Here is a 13,287-nt window from a genome sequence, read left to right on the forward strand (position 1 = left end):
TTTACATCAGTATTTATTTGATTCAATACATACATGAACTAGAACTTCAAAAGCACGTTGCTGTGTGGTACAGGATCTCACAACCTTCCATCCTAATTTTGAGGATTATCACACGAGGGAATCGATTTCCAAACAAATGTTCCGTCAGGTCCATCCTCCAATACAATGTTAAGTTTTGGAAGCTGTTTATCGCGTACCTGGTCACAAATGGACAGAAGTGAAAATGAAGAATCTAATACCTCGTCCACAAAGTCTTTGTCGGACTTATCACCTGTTTTAGGATTAGCTTTTCTCTCTTTTTTAGCTGCGCTTAAAAGTCTTTTAGATTCACCCTTAACATGACCTCTAAGACCACCAATGATTTCGATGTAGTTACCTGCGAGATCTTCAATTGCTCCATCATTTGATTGGAAATCCTCGCCATAACTAAGTCTGTCTCTGTCATTACATAAACCAAATATAAACAAAATACGATAAACGAATTTAGCACACCTATTTAACAATGTGCGAACTAATTGATTGTCTGTTTTTGAATTCATATAGGTGTTTGCCTGAGATACAAGTTGTTTTAAAGTCTGAATTACCTCCGGTGTGTTCACATTATCACACAAATACTCATCAACCTAAAAAACAATTAATTAATGAAAACTCAAATTAAACTCCAGTTCTCCCTGGAATTACTCCCATTTCTCCTCTACTTGCTCCTCATTTCTCCCACTTATTAATCCACACTTGCAGTACCTAAAAGAATATGTAGATGGAGCTTGAAAATATCGTAACCTCTAAAAATTTAAAATCAACAGGCATTCATTTACGACATCCACACTCCCTTAATTAAGAGTGTAACGTTCAATATCCATCACACCAATATAACTCTATTGGATTTTGTTTTAGCAAGCTCTTAGTGCCTAAAAGGTCACAGATTCAGAATTAAAGTCCAAATGACCTTTCGGAGTGGAATCTTGCATTGATTCATATTAAAGATAAATCATATATATGAATCAAATATTAGCAACATAGTTTCAAACTAAACACATCACTGTTTTTGTTTCTAAATATGTACTTTGATCCGTCTTCTTTACATTTACTGTCTCCTGTGAGGAAAAAGTCGCAATCTAACCGAAACTTGGCTTTTCTTTTGTGGTAGAGGGAAAAAATGCAAGTATCATATATAACCTTAAAAAACTTACCAATTTAATAGAATTTTCAATCTCAATTCTCAGTTTCTCCCCATCTTCGTCATTTCTAAACGAAGATCCAAAGGAACAATTTCTCAAACGAGCTCTTACATTAGCAAAAAAATTAATGAATATTTTATCAACAGCTATAGCTTCTTGGAAAGAAGTCTCCGGTGAATAATTCATAGGAGTGTCCCACTTATGCAATAAGAAGAGCATTCTAGTCTGTCTTGGAGAATACACCTTAAGAATGTCCCTTATAGTAGTAAAGTTTTTTAAACTCTTTGACATTTTTGAGCCATGAATATGTAAGTGACCAGAATGCAAAAAGTAATTTACCCATTGGACTTTATCATAGTAGGCTTCTGTCTGAGCAAGTTCATTATCATGGTGAGGAAACCTCAAGTCAATGCCTCCACTGTGAATATCTATTGGAAATCCAAGAGTATGAGAAGCCATCACAGAACACTCAATGTGCCAACCAGGCCTTCCTCTTCCCCATGGACTTTCCCATGATGGTTCGTCTCCCTTCACTTTCTTCCATAAAGCAAAATCAAGGGGACTTCTTTTTTCTTTGCTGTGAATACCAACCTCATCTTCACCTTCCAAAGTATTTGAAGCAGTAGCAACGCTATTTGGCTCCATTCTACCGTAAACGTGTTTATTGCTATTTCTGAAAGCCTCAACATCAAAATAAACGCTTCCTTCTGATTCATAGGCATATTTTCTTGAAATTATTTTTGAAATAAATTCAATTATCTCAGGAACAAATTCAGATACTCTAGTAACCACGTCTGGTAATTTAACATTTAACCGTTTCATGTCCTCAAAAAATTCGGCCTCAAATTCCCTAGCAAGATCCAAATAGTTTTCTCTATTTTGTTCTTTAGATCTATTTATAATCTTGTCATCAATATCAGTTATATTCATAACCAAATTAACGTCGTATCCAAAATACTCCTCCAAGACCCTTCTAATGATATCAAAACTAACGTAATTTCTAGCATGTCCCAAGTGAGCCGAGTCATACACAGTTGGACCGCAAGCATACCAATTAACTCTCTTCCAGTTAATTGGAACGAAGTCTATCTTTCCACTAGTCATACTATTGTTCAAAACAAGACCTGTGGAATAAAACCTCCTTTTTTGGGAATCAAATCCATTTGAGGTTGATTCATCCAAAACATACTTTGTTGGATGAATCCAGTCTGACATATTCGATATCTGTAGTTTTTCCTAACTGAGAAGAAAACGTCTCAATAAATAAACAATGCACAGAATAAATCAGACGAAAAAATAACTAAAAAACGTCGTCCTTGCTTTCCTCTCACAAAAAACGCGACCAATGAAATACAAATTAGCAACAAATCTCCTGTTATCTTTTTTACAGAACTAGTCAAAGAAATTCAAAAATATTTTCCTTAGTTATTCCTTTTTGTTTTCTTAAATCTTACTTATAATCGCCCTCTAAATATTTGATAGGTCTCGTATTGCCGTATAAGAAAAAAAGCTAAAATTGTGTCTCAAGTTGCAGTTTACCGCCATCTTAATTTTTTTGTGAGTAAATACAAACCATGTAACCATAAAAAAATAGGATAGAAATACCAAAGATGAATGTTTTATCATCGAAAATGTTTGAAAGAATCGAGTTGAAAGACACAATCTCTTCCAAGAAAGCTTCGAAAGTGTGCGTTGCTGAGGGTAAACTCAAAGAAAGCAACGAGTCATTGGAAATAGTCATTAAAATGTATCTCAAAGAAAAAATCGTAAACTACGAGCATTTGCTAAACGAAAAAAAAGTCTTAGAGTACATTAGAGATAGTATTAGAATTACAAAAGAAGAAAAAAATCACTTTCCACACCTGTAAGTCAACACAAAAAATTATTATTTAAAATCAAAAGAAATATATGAATACAAGATATTCTTTGAATGACGATTATATTGTTTCTTATTCATTATTTATTATTAGACACGATACTCTGGTACTTCAAGATAAAGATACAAATGAAATATATATTTGTCTTGCACTAAAGTACTTACACGGACTTACACTAAATAAATATATAAATAATAAAATAGTAACACTTGATTTTTTAAAAAATACATTGATTCAGGTATGAATAAACTAAATATAAATTAATTAACCACTTAATTAAACAAAAATAAAACTTTATTCTCTGTTCACGTTACAAATAACCAACCACAATTCTGTTTCAAATATACCAACAAAAAGATAATTAAATCTCTGGGAATATTGCATAGGGAAAATATAATTCACCGTGATATTAAGTGTAGCAATATAATATTGGAAGGTGAGGTAGATAATGTTGTTTTAATAGACATGAGTTTGTCAAAAATACTAGAAAGTAGTGACCAAAGATTAGACGAATTTTGTGGATCTTTTCATTCAATGGCACCAGAAATGCTTTGCAATGAAAAACCTGACTACGGATTGAACTATGACTGGTGGTCTGTTGGTGTTTTGACATATGAAATATTGTTTGGGTAAGTAGATAAACATATTTGTATATTTTAACATGACTCAAATAAACTTTTTTTTTACCTTTTTTTTAACATTTGTTTCTAAATGTAAAAGAACTCCACCATTCGGTTACCATCCTGAAGAAAACTTATATTTACTGAGGAGGATAAGTGAATCTCCAAAATCACTAATTTTTTCAGAAATAGCATTAAAGAAATCCAAAAGTTACAATATAAGTGAAATTCACGACTTTATTGGTAAATTACTTGAGACAAACGAGAAAAATAGACTTGGATCTGAAGGCGATTATATTCAAGTTTTAGATCACAAATGGTTTAATTAAGATTCATTTAAAATAAGAAATTCACCTCATTATCGAATTTATATATATACGCCAGATTTAATCTGCCTTTTTCCTTTAATGCTTAATATTTTTCGAATAGTACTAAAAAATGGTAAAATAATATTAACAACAAACATGATCAAAAATGATGTTATTTACGACAAAAATATTGTTCTCAACAATGAAGATACTTCCTTCAGCTCGAAAAAAAATTTTCTATCCTTTATGAAGTAATTAGAACCTTTAATAGCAAATCTAACGTCTCCCCAGTAACGTTTCATGAAAAATTTGATGTTGTCCTTTCCGAAAACAGTTTTAAACACTTTAATTGCCTTTTGAAAACATAAATTTGCTTCTCTTTGATTTTGCTTTGTTGTTCTTACTAATACTCCAAGAAGAAGATACAATGGAATGACTGTCTCATCTTTAATTTTATTGTTTTCCAACAAAAATTTGATCCAGTGTATGGCTCTCTCAAAGTTTCTTGAGTGAATATGATCAAAAATGAGACCGGATATTATTTTTGAAGCATCATTAAAAACAAGTCTGGGAGAGTCTTTTTGAACAGAAACGAAATGATTCCTAAGCATCTCCTCAGAAAGTGATATTCTTTCTTTAATGTTCAATCTCCTAAGTGAAATAAAAGAATGAGTATCAAACAATGTATATCTTGGATTATTCCTTTTAGAGACTCTAATAGCTTCATTTATACTTAAATTAGGACTATTATCCCTTATTTCATGTGCACATTTATCACACAAACACCAAAAATTAAGCTCACAGTACCTAACCCAAAGAGGATCGTACATATGCTCATTTTCAATATATGATATAGACAATATCTCGTTAGGAAAAATGTTTCTGGAAGCTCTGAAAACTGCCATTGTACCAATGTAAAAACGAACCACATTTGGGTCGCATGAGTGATCGAAGTATGATGAATTTAAAAACAATCCATTAACATTAAAACTTTTTGACCATTTAAATGTTGTTTTCCAAAGTTCAGGCAACATATTCATGCTCATTTGATTGAATTTTACTACAAGATAAAGTCTTAAAGCCTCCTTTAATTTTACATTTTTAAACAATTCACCGCTTTCCTCATAAAATTCCTTTATCTTCGAATATGGTATCCTACAATAGTATGACTCAGTTTTTATCTTGTTTATATCTGTTTGGTTTCTAGGAAACATGTCCTTGATTCTAAGGCGCAATTTCTTGCTTTTTTCACATTTAGTTATAAGTTGCCTCCATACACACAAAGTTGTATCGTCTGAACTTCTATTTACATGGATAATATCCCAACAGGTCGCATTTTCAGATATTAATAGTTCACCCTGGCTTATTGTCTCAGATGCCTTCCAGCAACTAGAACCATTTAGTCCTGAAATAAAAATTTTCTTGTTTATATAACCACAAATTTCTTTGTCTGTCAATGACTCCTCAAATTTCAAGTACGAGTCCCTTATTCCCATCCTCGAATCCTTGTTTTTAGTCTCATTATACAAAGTTTGTAGCTCCGAAGAGAGCCATAGGTCACTATTCACCACCTTATACATATTATTCCACAATTAAAAAAGTAATTTACTGCAAATACCAACTATGTAACTAAAATGACCTTACTTTAAGATGTAACTTTAATGATAATATATGCAATTGTACCCTCAACTTTTAAAAATAAATTTGCATTATTTGTAATAAAATGGCGCCAAGTCTGTTATAGGTAATTTAATTTGCAAATTAAGCCACCGGCCTTGATATTGCAGTTTATCAATATTATTATTGCCATTTTTTTCGAGTTTTTATATTTACTTTGATATGTGACTCTAGTTCTGCAAAAATAAACAGCAGCAACGATAGCAATAGATGGATTTTGGTCTTTATTTTCTGGAGTGATTTAAGGTCGTCAAATTGATTTTGTATCTATTTCTAATTGTATATGATTTGTATTGATTCCGTATTGTATATATGTGATAAATTTTACAGATTTACTTTATTCAAAGATGTCTGCAATTGGAATGCCAAATGAATTGCTTAAGTACTTTCAGCCTCGACCACAGCTTCCCTATATACCTTACAAAAAAAAAAGGCCACACAAAATGTATAGCGGTGTCTTTGATTTGCTATCAAGCACTCCTGACCTATTTGAGAAGATGGCTCCCCCACTTCCAGAGCCATATATCGATCTTAAACAACGAAAGGAGATTGAGAAGAAGAAAAGAATAGATAAGTATAGTGAGAAATTGAAAGAGGAAATTGCTTTATACGATCCAAATGAAAATAACACAAATAAAACAAAAGATCCATACAACACACTTTTTGTAGCTAGGCTTAACTACGACACTACTGAAAGAACTCTTAAAAGAGAATTGGAGGTTTATGGAAACATTTTAAGCATGTTTATGGTTAAAGATTTAGAAGGGGAACCGAGAGGTTATGCTTTCGTTGAATATGAAACGGAATCATCTCTTAAAGCTGCCTACAATAGTCTAAATAAAAAAATAATTGATGGTTGGAAAATTTTGGTTGATGTAGAGAGGGGCAGAACCGTTGAAAATTGGCTACCTAAGAGGCTCGGTGGAGGTAAAGGTCAAATTAGAGGCATTGAAAAAATTGAGCCTAGAAAAAGAGGGGCTGATTACATGGATGGTCGTTGCAGAAAAAAAGGTAACTTTGGGGGAGGGAACACTGCATATAAAAATACAAATGAGTTGGGATATAATAGATACAGGGATCAAAGAAATGGTAGATACCGCGAGAACAGGTTCTCGTATTCTAGAAGGCAATATTAAATTATTTAATGTAAAGCATAATTATTGTTTGAAAAAAATAAAAGTTGAGATTTTCTTAATTAAATAGAGTACAATTGTGTTAAATGGATAAAAGAAGAAAACAGGGAAAAAAATCGAATTCAGAGACGAGCTTCAAAATTTGATAAGTCGTAATATATTTACTTTTTTTTGTTGTCTTTAAATAAATCTAGGAAAAATATTAACTTATTGATTTAGTTGTTTTTGTTTGTTTTGATTACTATTTTTGATGTGTGCATGTATTATGATGGTGGTAATATATACACACAAATGCATATAAAATGTTAATATATTGGCACACAACAAAGTCACATTTATATTGCATATGATCACTTCCTTAGAGGAATTTCTAGCAAAATAAAACATATATATATTTAATATATGCATATATATAAATACTATGCATTCCTATATGGCGAAGAGTAGTAGCACAAGCATAGTATACAATATTTGTTAATTAACTATTTTATTCTGATAAAAATTTCAACAAGACTAAATTAGAGGCATAAATACATTTGAAGTTAGATCTTTTTTAATGTAAATTGAATTTTAAACTAAATTAAACTTATTGTTTTTCATATAATTTACTAGTGGCAAATTGTGGGACGCTTTTGAGTGACTATAATATAAGGAGATGAACGGAAGTATTTCAAATGCGATATTCCTGATTCTTGCAGTAATATTAGCATTTAGACTTGACGATTGCTCAGCTTTAAGAAAAGAATTAAATGTGGGATACCTTAAACATGGAACGGCTCGGGCCAATAATAAAGTTGAGGGTGGAAATAATTTAATCCAAATATCTAAGGATAAGGTTGGAGAGGATAAGGATAATAAAGAGGATAGGGGCGATAATACAAACAAGGAGAATGAATTAGAGGAAAAGGATGAGTCTGAAAGCAATGATAGGGAAAAAGAAGAATCTGAAAGCAGTAACAAGGAAAAAGAAGAGTCTGAAAGTAGTGACAAGGAAAAAGAAGAGTCTGAAAGCAGTGACAAGGAAAAAGAAGAGTCTGGAAGCAGTGACAAGGGAAAGGAAGATTCTGGAAGCAACGATAAGGAAAAGGAAGAGTCTGGAAGCAATGATAAGGAAAAGGAAGAGTCTGGAAGCAATAAGGAAAAGGAAGAGTCTGAAGGAAATGACAAGGAAAAGGAAGAGTCTGGAAGCAATAAGGAAAAGGAAGAGTCTGGAAGCAATAAGGAAAAGGAAGAGTCTGGAAGCAATAAGGAAAAGGAAGAGTCTGGAAGCAATGATAAGGAAAAGGAAGAGTCTGGAAGCAATAAGGAAAAGGAAGAGTCTGGAAGCAATGATAAGGAAAAGGAAGACTCTGGAAGCAATAAGGAAAAGGAAGAGTCTGGAAGCAATGATAAGGAAAAGGAAGAGTCTGGAAACAATAAGGAAAAGGAAGATTCTGAAGGCAATGACAAGGAAAAGGAAGAGTCTGGAAGCAGTGACAAGGAAAAGGAAGAATTTGGAGATAAAAATGGTGATAAAACGGTAGCGTCAGCAAAAACAGAAAACGTTGGCACAAATTCTGCAAACAGTAAGCAGGACAAAGAGAAACATGATGTATCAGGAGATGTTGGATATGAAAAAGGAAATAAAGACAGTTTGGTCGTTAAACAAAATGAAGAAGATGTAAATGAGGAAGATTTACACAAAATTAGTGATGACCAAAATCAAGAGGATGATGAAAATAATAACTTTGATATAAATGCTGAAAAAGAGGCAGGGGATGATGTTTTTAATAATAAAGATAATATGCATACAAGTGTAATGGAAAAACTTTATAAACTGGATTATAAATTAAAGTTCTTGAGAAGGTTAGTAAAAGACGATAAAAAAATGCTGGTGCAGTTACATGCTCTTGGGTATTTAACAGAAAGTATAAAACAACAAATAGTAAGAGATGTAGCTGCATTAAATGATACAGTTATAATGGAAGCTGAAAATGCAAGGGAGTTAAACAAACTTCAGTTAATGCACGACATGCATGTTGACAAAAAGTTAGACTTTACAAAACATGAAAACATTCTGGCTGTGAATGATTAGACATTCTTTTATCTTGATTCGTATAATAAACATGTAAATGACAAATATAAATAAGAAATTTTACAAGGATTTTTATTTTCATGGCAAAAAAAGCAAAGTTAATGGGTAAAAGTATATAAAGGGTATAGTATAAATGCACAATTACTACAGTCCTCCCTCAAATAATTCTAAAATAGATGTACCGCTAGGTAGATTATATATTTAGTTTTTCTTTTATAATTTAGTTTAATCTTTTGATATTAATTATTAAAGCGCACCTGAACAAAAGTGCTTTGCATTTATTTTCATATTGTTTCTTCGCTAATTCTATTCTACAACGCAAACAACTACTTACTCCGTACAAACTAATCTAAATGTTTTCTGGCAGCGTCAATGCAATACAATGTTTGAAATTGCCCCACTTCTTTACTATGGCATCCGATGATGCAATCTAATGTGATGATCTAAACAAATCTAAAAAAGAGACAAGGCGTCGAGCCTGCAGAACATGTAGTTACTCCGAGACATTTTTCACAAAACAATATTGAGTGGGAAAAAGGTGCATGGTATGGGAGCAGAAAAGTAAGGTGAACAGACATTCCGGTTGTTGTGCCTTATATTCATAGTTATTATAAGAACATATAACTGAAAAACATACCAGCAATAATAAAATAAGCCTTAATACTAAAAAATTGATTTTCGATTACACCACCATAACAGTATGCCCTTTTAGATAAAAGGGCAGTACCGCATGCAGCGATGTCCGCGTCTACATGTGGGTACCAGTTATTTTCCAAAGAAAATGTTAAAAAAATGGAATAACTTCAGGCTAGATAAATATAAGGGTAGAGGGTGTTTTAAGTATTGTTTCTTTGGAAAAAAGACGGAATTTCTCGCAGCTTGCAGGTTCTCGCTCTGGATGGAGAAGGAGTAGCGACTCTTCTTCTGGGAATAATGGGAGTGAATGATCTGCGGAGTGACGAGTTTAGAATGTTATTTTCTGATCTTAATGCACTCGAATTCCCTGCTCCAATACTTGTTATAGTTGCACTATTCTCTATATCTATCCTTGAATTTCTTAAATTTCTCCTCCCAGTAAAGGTCAGTCTGTTTGGTTCGAAAATGACGTTTGCTCTTGAATTTCCATTATTTACAGCGATATTTGATCTGACAGAGCTCGCATTTCCGCCTTCAGCCGTGTTAGTTGGATTCCTAATGGGATTCAACCCCACATTAGTTTTGTTTTCACTCTCTTTTGTGTTGTGTTTACTTTCATTTACGGCATTTCCAGTTAAGACATCAGATTCACATACGTTATCACTAGAAACACGCTTCTTAGGCGAAACAACTACGTCGATGTTTCCCACAACAGTTTTTGAACCAGAAGCAAGGTAAGACGACTGATTTGAACTGTTTGGCGAGTAGAATGGAGATGTTTGTTCAACAGATCTGTTTTCGGTTTCTCCAGTTGAATTTGCGCTTTTGCAGCTGCTCCTGTTCTTACAGGATGACAATATGGATGAAAAAGAGAGTTCGCAGGTTTTTTGTTGTGCACATTCGTTATTTTTTCTACTTTCGTCAGTAAAATTGGCATCAGTTTCATTTTTTCCTGTATTACCTTTGACGATTTCAAGTCTAGGTTTAGTTCCAATTCTAATAACAATAGCGGTACAGTTATCAGCTCTGATGTTGTTAAATCTTCTCTTTCTCTCAGCTTCAGAGGTAATGATTCCAGCAATTTCTTCTAGTGTTTTGTCAACAGAATTTACAATAATATCCGCAATCGAAAATCCATCTAAAATGTCGCTTATCCCGTCAGACATTATAACAACATAGCATTCCTCCCACTCCCCTGAGTTTCTGTCTTTCTCATCTATTTGTTCATTTTTGATGGCACATTCATTTTGTGCCTCACCTTCATTATTATCGTCTTTAGTTTCGTTGCAGTGGCTACACTTTACACAACTGTTGTTAATGAAGTTATCATCGTCTGTACACCAATCAAGTTCAATACTCTCGATATGCGGTTTGTTTGCAGGGTTATGACTTGGTCTGGAATTTCTCCAGCCGAGGGAAATAACACTTTGCTCCACAAGCGCCTCTGAGAAGCTAATCATTTTCTCGTCCTCCCTTCTTTTAATCGCCTTCTCTTCTGCACCTCTTATAGATCTAAGAGACTCTTTCTTGGGTGAGCCAATACCAATATTAAATATTCTATAATCAGGAGTCGGGAGGAGAGCGCATCTGGACAGGTGCATATGACCGAGAGATCTGCTCATTGATATGCTCAAACCCATATCCCTTGCCTGCTGATAAGTCAAATAAGATGGAATCAATCTCAGCATTCCGTAATCACCAAGAACAACTTTTCCCACTCCACTTTGGTCTATTCTTTGTCTCTCACTTTTCCTTACCAGACAATGGGGGTTTGACAAATAATAGATTTTATGATAATATTGCTTTGAGTTTCTATTTCCAGTGTCGTTAATACCCAAATTGTTTGTATTTAAAGCACCAGACCCACAAAATATGCCATTTATATCATAAATCGAGGAAGAGGTTTTTTTTCTGGGTATCAATGGTATCGGAAGATCTGGAAGTCTCATGTCGGAAAGATTAGACTTTTTTATTTTAGGAATTCCAAGATTTTCATTAATTAAGTCGGTTTTAGCCCTTTTTTTTTGGTTTGGAACTATGCAAATGGCAGATGAGTCACCACAATTTGCAGTAACGAGGTACTTGTCTACAATACCTACGACTATACAGGTAGTACCGAAATCTTTCTTACTTGAGATATTTGCCTTAATCACACTCTCATGAGCATAGTTAAAACCTTTGTTTAAAACATCAATAACTGTTTCTAAATAGTCGCCAAGTGATATATCATCTCTAATATCGGATAAACCCTTAACTAATGTTTCTGATAGACAATATGCCGCAAGATGGGAAGCCATTTTACCATAGTGACCATGCCCATCTAATAGACCAAAAAACTGGCAAGATCTTGATATTTCTTCAATCCCTAAATTGCTGCAGCTCTTTCCCCCAGAAGTGTGGGATACCCAATTCGGCCCAGTCTTCTTTGGTTGTAAGGGTGGAAGGGGAAATAAGGGGAATGCGACAGGAAACACCTGGTCAATTCGTTTTTGTTCATCTTCAGAATAAGTAAGATCGCGGTAGTCATCGCCATTGCCATCTCCATGGCCTCCTCTTCCAATGTACTCCCCTGTCTTTTTTGAATCTGAAAGAAAATGAGAATTTTGGTCGTCAATCAGTTCCTTGTCGGTAATGCAACAAATTGAATCATTCTCTATTGTCTGACTTAAGTTAATTTTTCCAATATCTAGCTCAATACTTCTGTTTCCCTTGCAATTACTACCTCCTCCAAAAGAATTCAAAATATGAGCGTCGTTAGATGCCTTTGAAGTCTTCCTGAAACCAGATGCTGATTTAAAAGTATTATCTGGGATTTTAATTGAGACTGAATTCGAAGATGAGTTGGTTGTGGAATTCTGGTTAAACCTCGCCCCCGTATTCTTTCTTATGTTCTCACCCTCACTGAGGCCGTCTCTCTCAACCTTGTCATTCGAAGGTGAGTTTTGTATCGAGTTGGAACAAGAACCGAAGAAGCCATCGTAGCTACCTGCTTTCGATATTTTTTGAGTTAATGGATCGAGGTTCCAAACACCTTTTGAATAACCACTTGCCTTATTTCTGTCAACATCACTATTGTATTTAATAGATTGGCATTTTCTTCCGGTAAATTTATCCGCTTTAATATTTCTTGGTATAGTAACAAACCAGCCATCCTGATTTTCCTTACAACCTCCTTGTGAACAGGATACACCCCAATCTATTAACCAAAACATTATCTGTCCGTGAGGGTCTCAGTGTGTGTGCAGGGGAAAAACGAAAATAGTTGCGTGTTTCAGATCTCAGTGAGCATTATATATTCATTTTTAAATAAAAAGTACCCACCTTTACGAATATAAACAAGTTATTTTTATTCAAACCTTGATTTGCCCCTATTACACCTCTTTTTTATGAAAAAACAGCAAAATAAATCCGCGATCACACACCAATGAAAGGTGCAAAAACGAATTAAATAAAGTGCAAGGGGAACTTATATTATAAGAAAGTTTACTCAGAGTATCTGTACTGTGTGAATGCGATATGAAAAAAATGTGTTTGTAGAGTAAAAAGTAGCGACCTAAACCAAAAATCAAACTCTCAAAGGATCTGTAACTGGTCCAAACACGTTCTCTGCTCTTGATTATTCTCGAAGCCGAGAATAAATTTGTACGATATCACTTCCCATTTACTTTCCGGTTTATTCATCCTCATTTATAAAAACTTCCCGCATAAACTAGGCGGGTTATTATAGACAATTTAAAGGTAGGAAAAAATAAGTTATATAAGTATATAGAGACACAAATAAGAG

At 33.7% G+C, this 13,287-nt stretch overlaps 6 protein-coding genes across 6 annotated transcripts; 3 read left to right on the forward strand and 3 right to left on the reverse strand.

Moving 5' to 3' along the window:
• Nucleotides 1-92: 92 nt before the first annotated feature.
• FG379_001862 (cysteinyl-tRNA synthetase) lies at nt 93-2,393 on the reverse strand (the record flags this gene model as incomplete). Its single annotated transcript, XM_067327465.1, has 2 exons — nt 93-623; nt 1,191-2,393. The coding sequence occupies 2 exons, from the start codon at nt 2,391-2,393 to the stop codon at nt 93-95; spliced, it is 1,734 nt and encodes a 577-aa protein (XP_067182483.1).
• A 395-nt stretch (nt 2,394-2,788) lies between these two features.
• On the forward strand, nt 2,789-4,004 carry FG379_001863 (uncharacterized protein; the record flags this gene model as incomplete). The annotated part of the gene is made up of 4 exons (XM_067327466.1): nt 2,789-3,042; nt 3,149-3,293; nt 3,413-3,684; nt 3,776-4,004. The coding sequence occupies 4 exons, from the start codon at nt 2,789-2,791 to the stop codon at nt 4,002-4,004; spliced, it is 900 nt and encodes a 299-aa protein (XP_067182484.1).
• Nucleotides 4,005-4,159: 155 nt separating this feature from the next.
• Nucleotides 4,160-5,563, reverse strand: FG379_001864 (SET domain containing; the record flags this gene model as incomplete). The annotated part of the gene is made up of 1 exon (XM_067327467.1): nt 4,160-5,563. The coding sequence occupies one exon, from the start codon at nt 5,561-5,563 to the stop codon at nt 4,160-4,162; it is 1,404 nt and encodes a 467-aa protein (XP_067182485.1).
• A 444-nt stretch (nt 5,564-6,007) lies between these two features.
• Nucleotides 6,008-6,796, forward strand: FG379_001865 (uncharacterized protein; the record flags this gene model as incomplete). The annotated part of the gene is made up of 1 exon (XM_067327468.1): nt 6,008-6,796. The coding sequence occupies one exon, from the start codon at nt 6,008-6,010 to the stop codon at nt 6,794-6,796; it is 789 nt and encodes a 262-aa protein (XP_067182486.1).
• A 652-nt stretch (nt 6,797-7,448) lies between these two features.
• FG379_001867 (uncharacterized protein) lies at nt 7,449-8,867 on the forward strand (the record flags this gene model as incomplete). Its single annotated transcript, XM_067327470.1, has 1 exon — nt 7,449-8,867. The coding sequence occupies one exon, from the start codon at nt 7,449-7,451 to the stop codon at nt 8,865-8,867; it is 1,419 nt and encodes a 472-aa protein (XP_067182488.1).
• An 836-nt stretch (nt 8,868-9,703) lies between these two features.
• On the reverse strand, nt 9,704-12,715 carry FG379_001868 (uncharacterized protein; the record flags this gene model as incomplete). The annotated part of the gene is made up of 1 exon (XM_067327471.1): nt 9,704-12,715. One exon carries the CDS (start codon nt 12,713-12,715, stop codon nt 9,704-9,706), a length of 3,012 nt encoding a protein of 1,003 aa, XP_067182489.1.
• Between the last annotated feature and the right edge of the window lie 572 nt (nt 12,716-13,287).

The sequence above is a fragment of the Cryptosporidium bovis genome (genome assembly GCF_009768925.1).
Source record: "Cryptosporidium bovis isolate 45015 chromosome Unknown contig_26, whole genome shotgun sequence".
NCBI classification, from domain to species: Eukaryota; Apicomplexa; class Conoidasida; order Eucoccidiorida; family Cryptosporidiidae; genus Cryptosporidium; species Cryptosporidium bovis.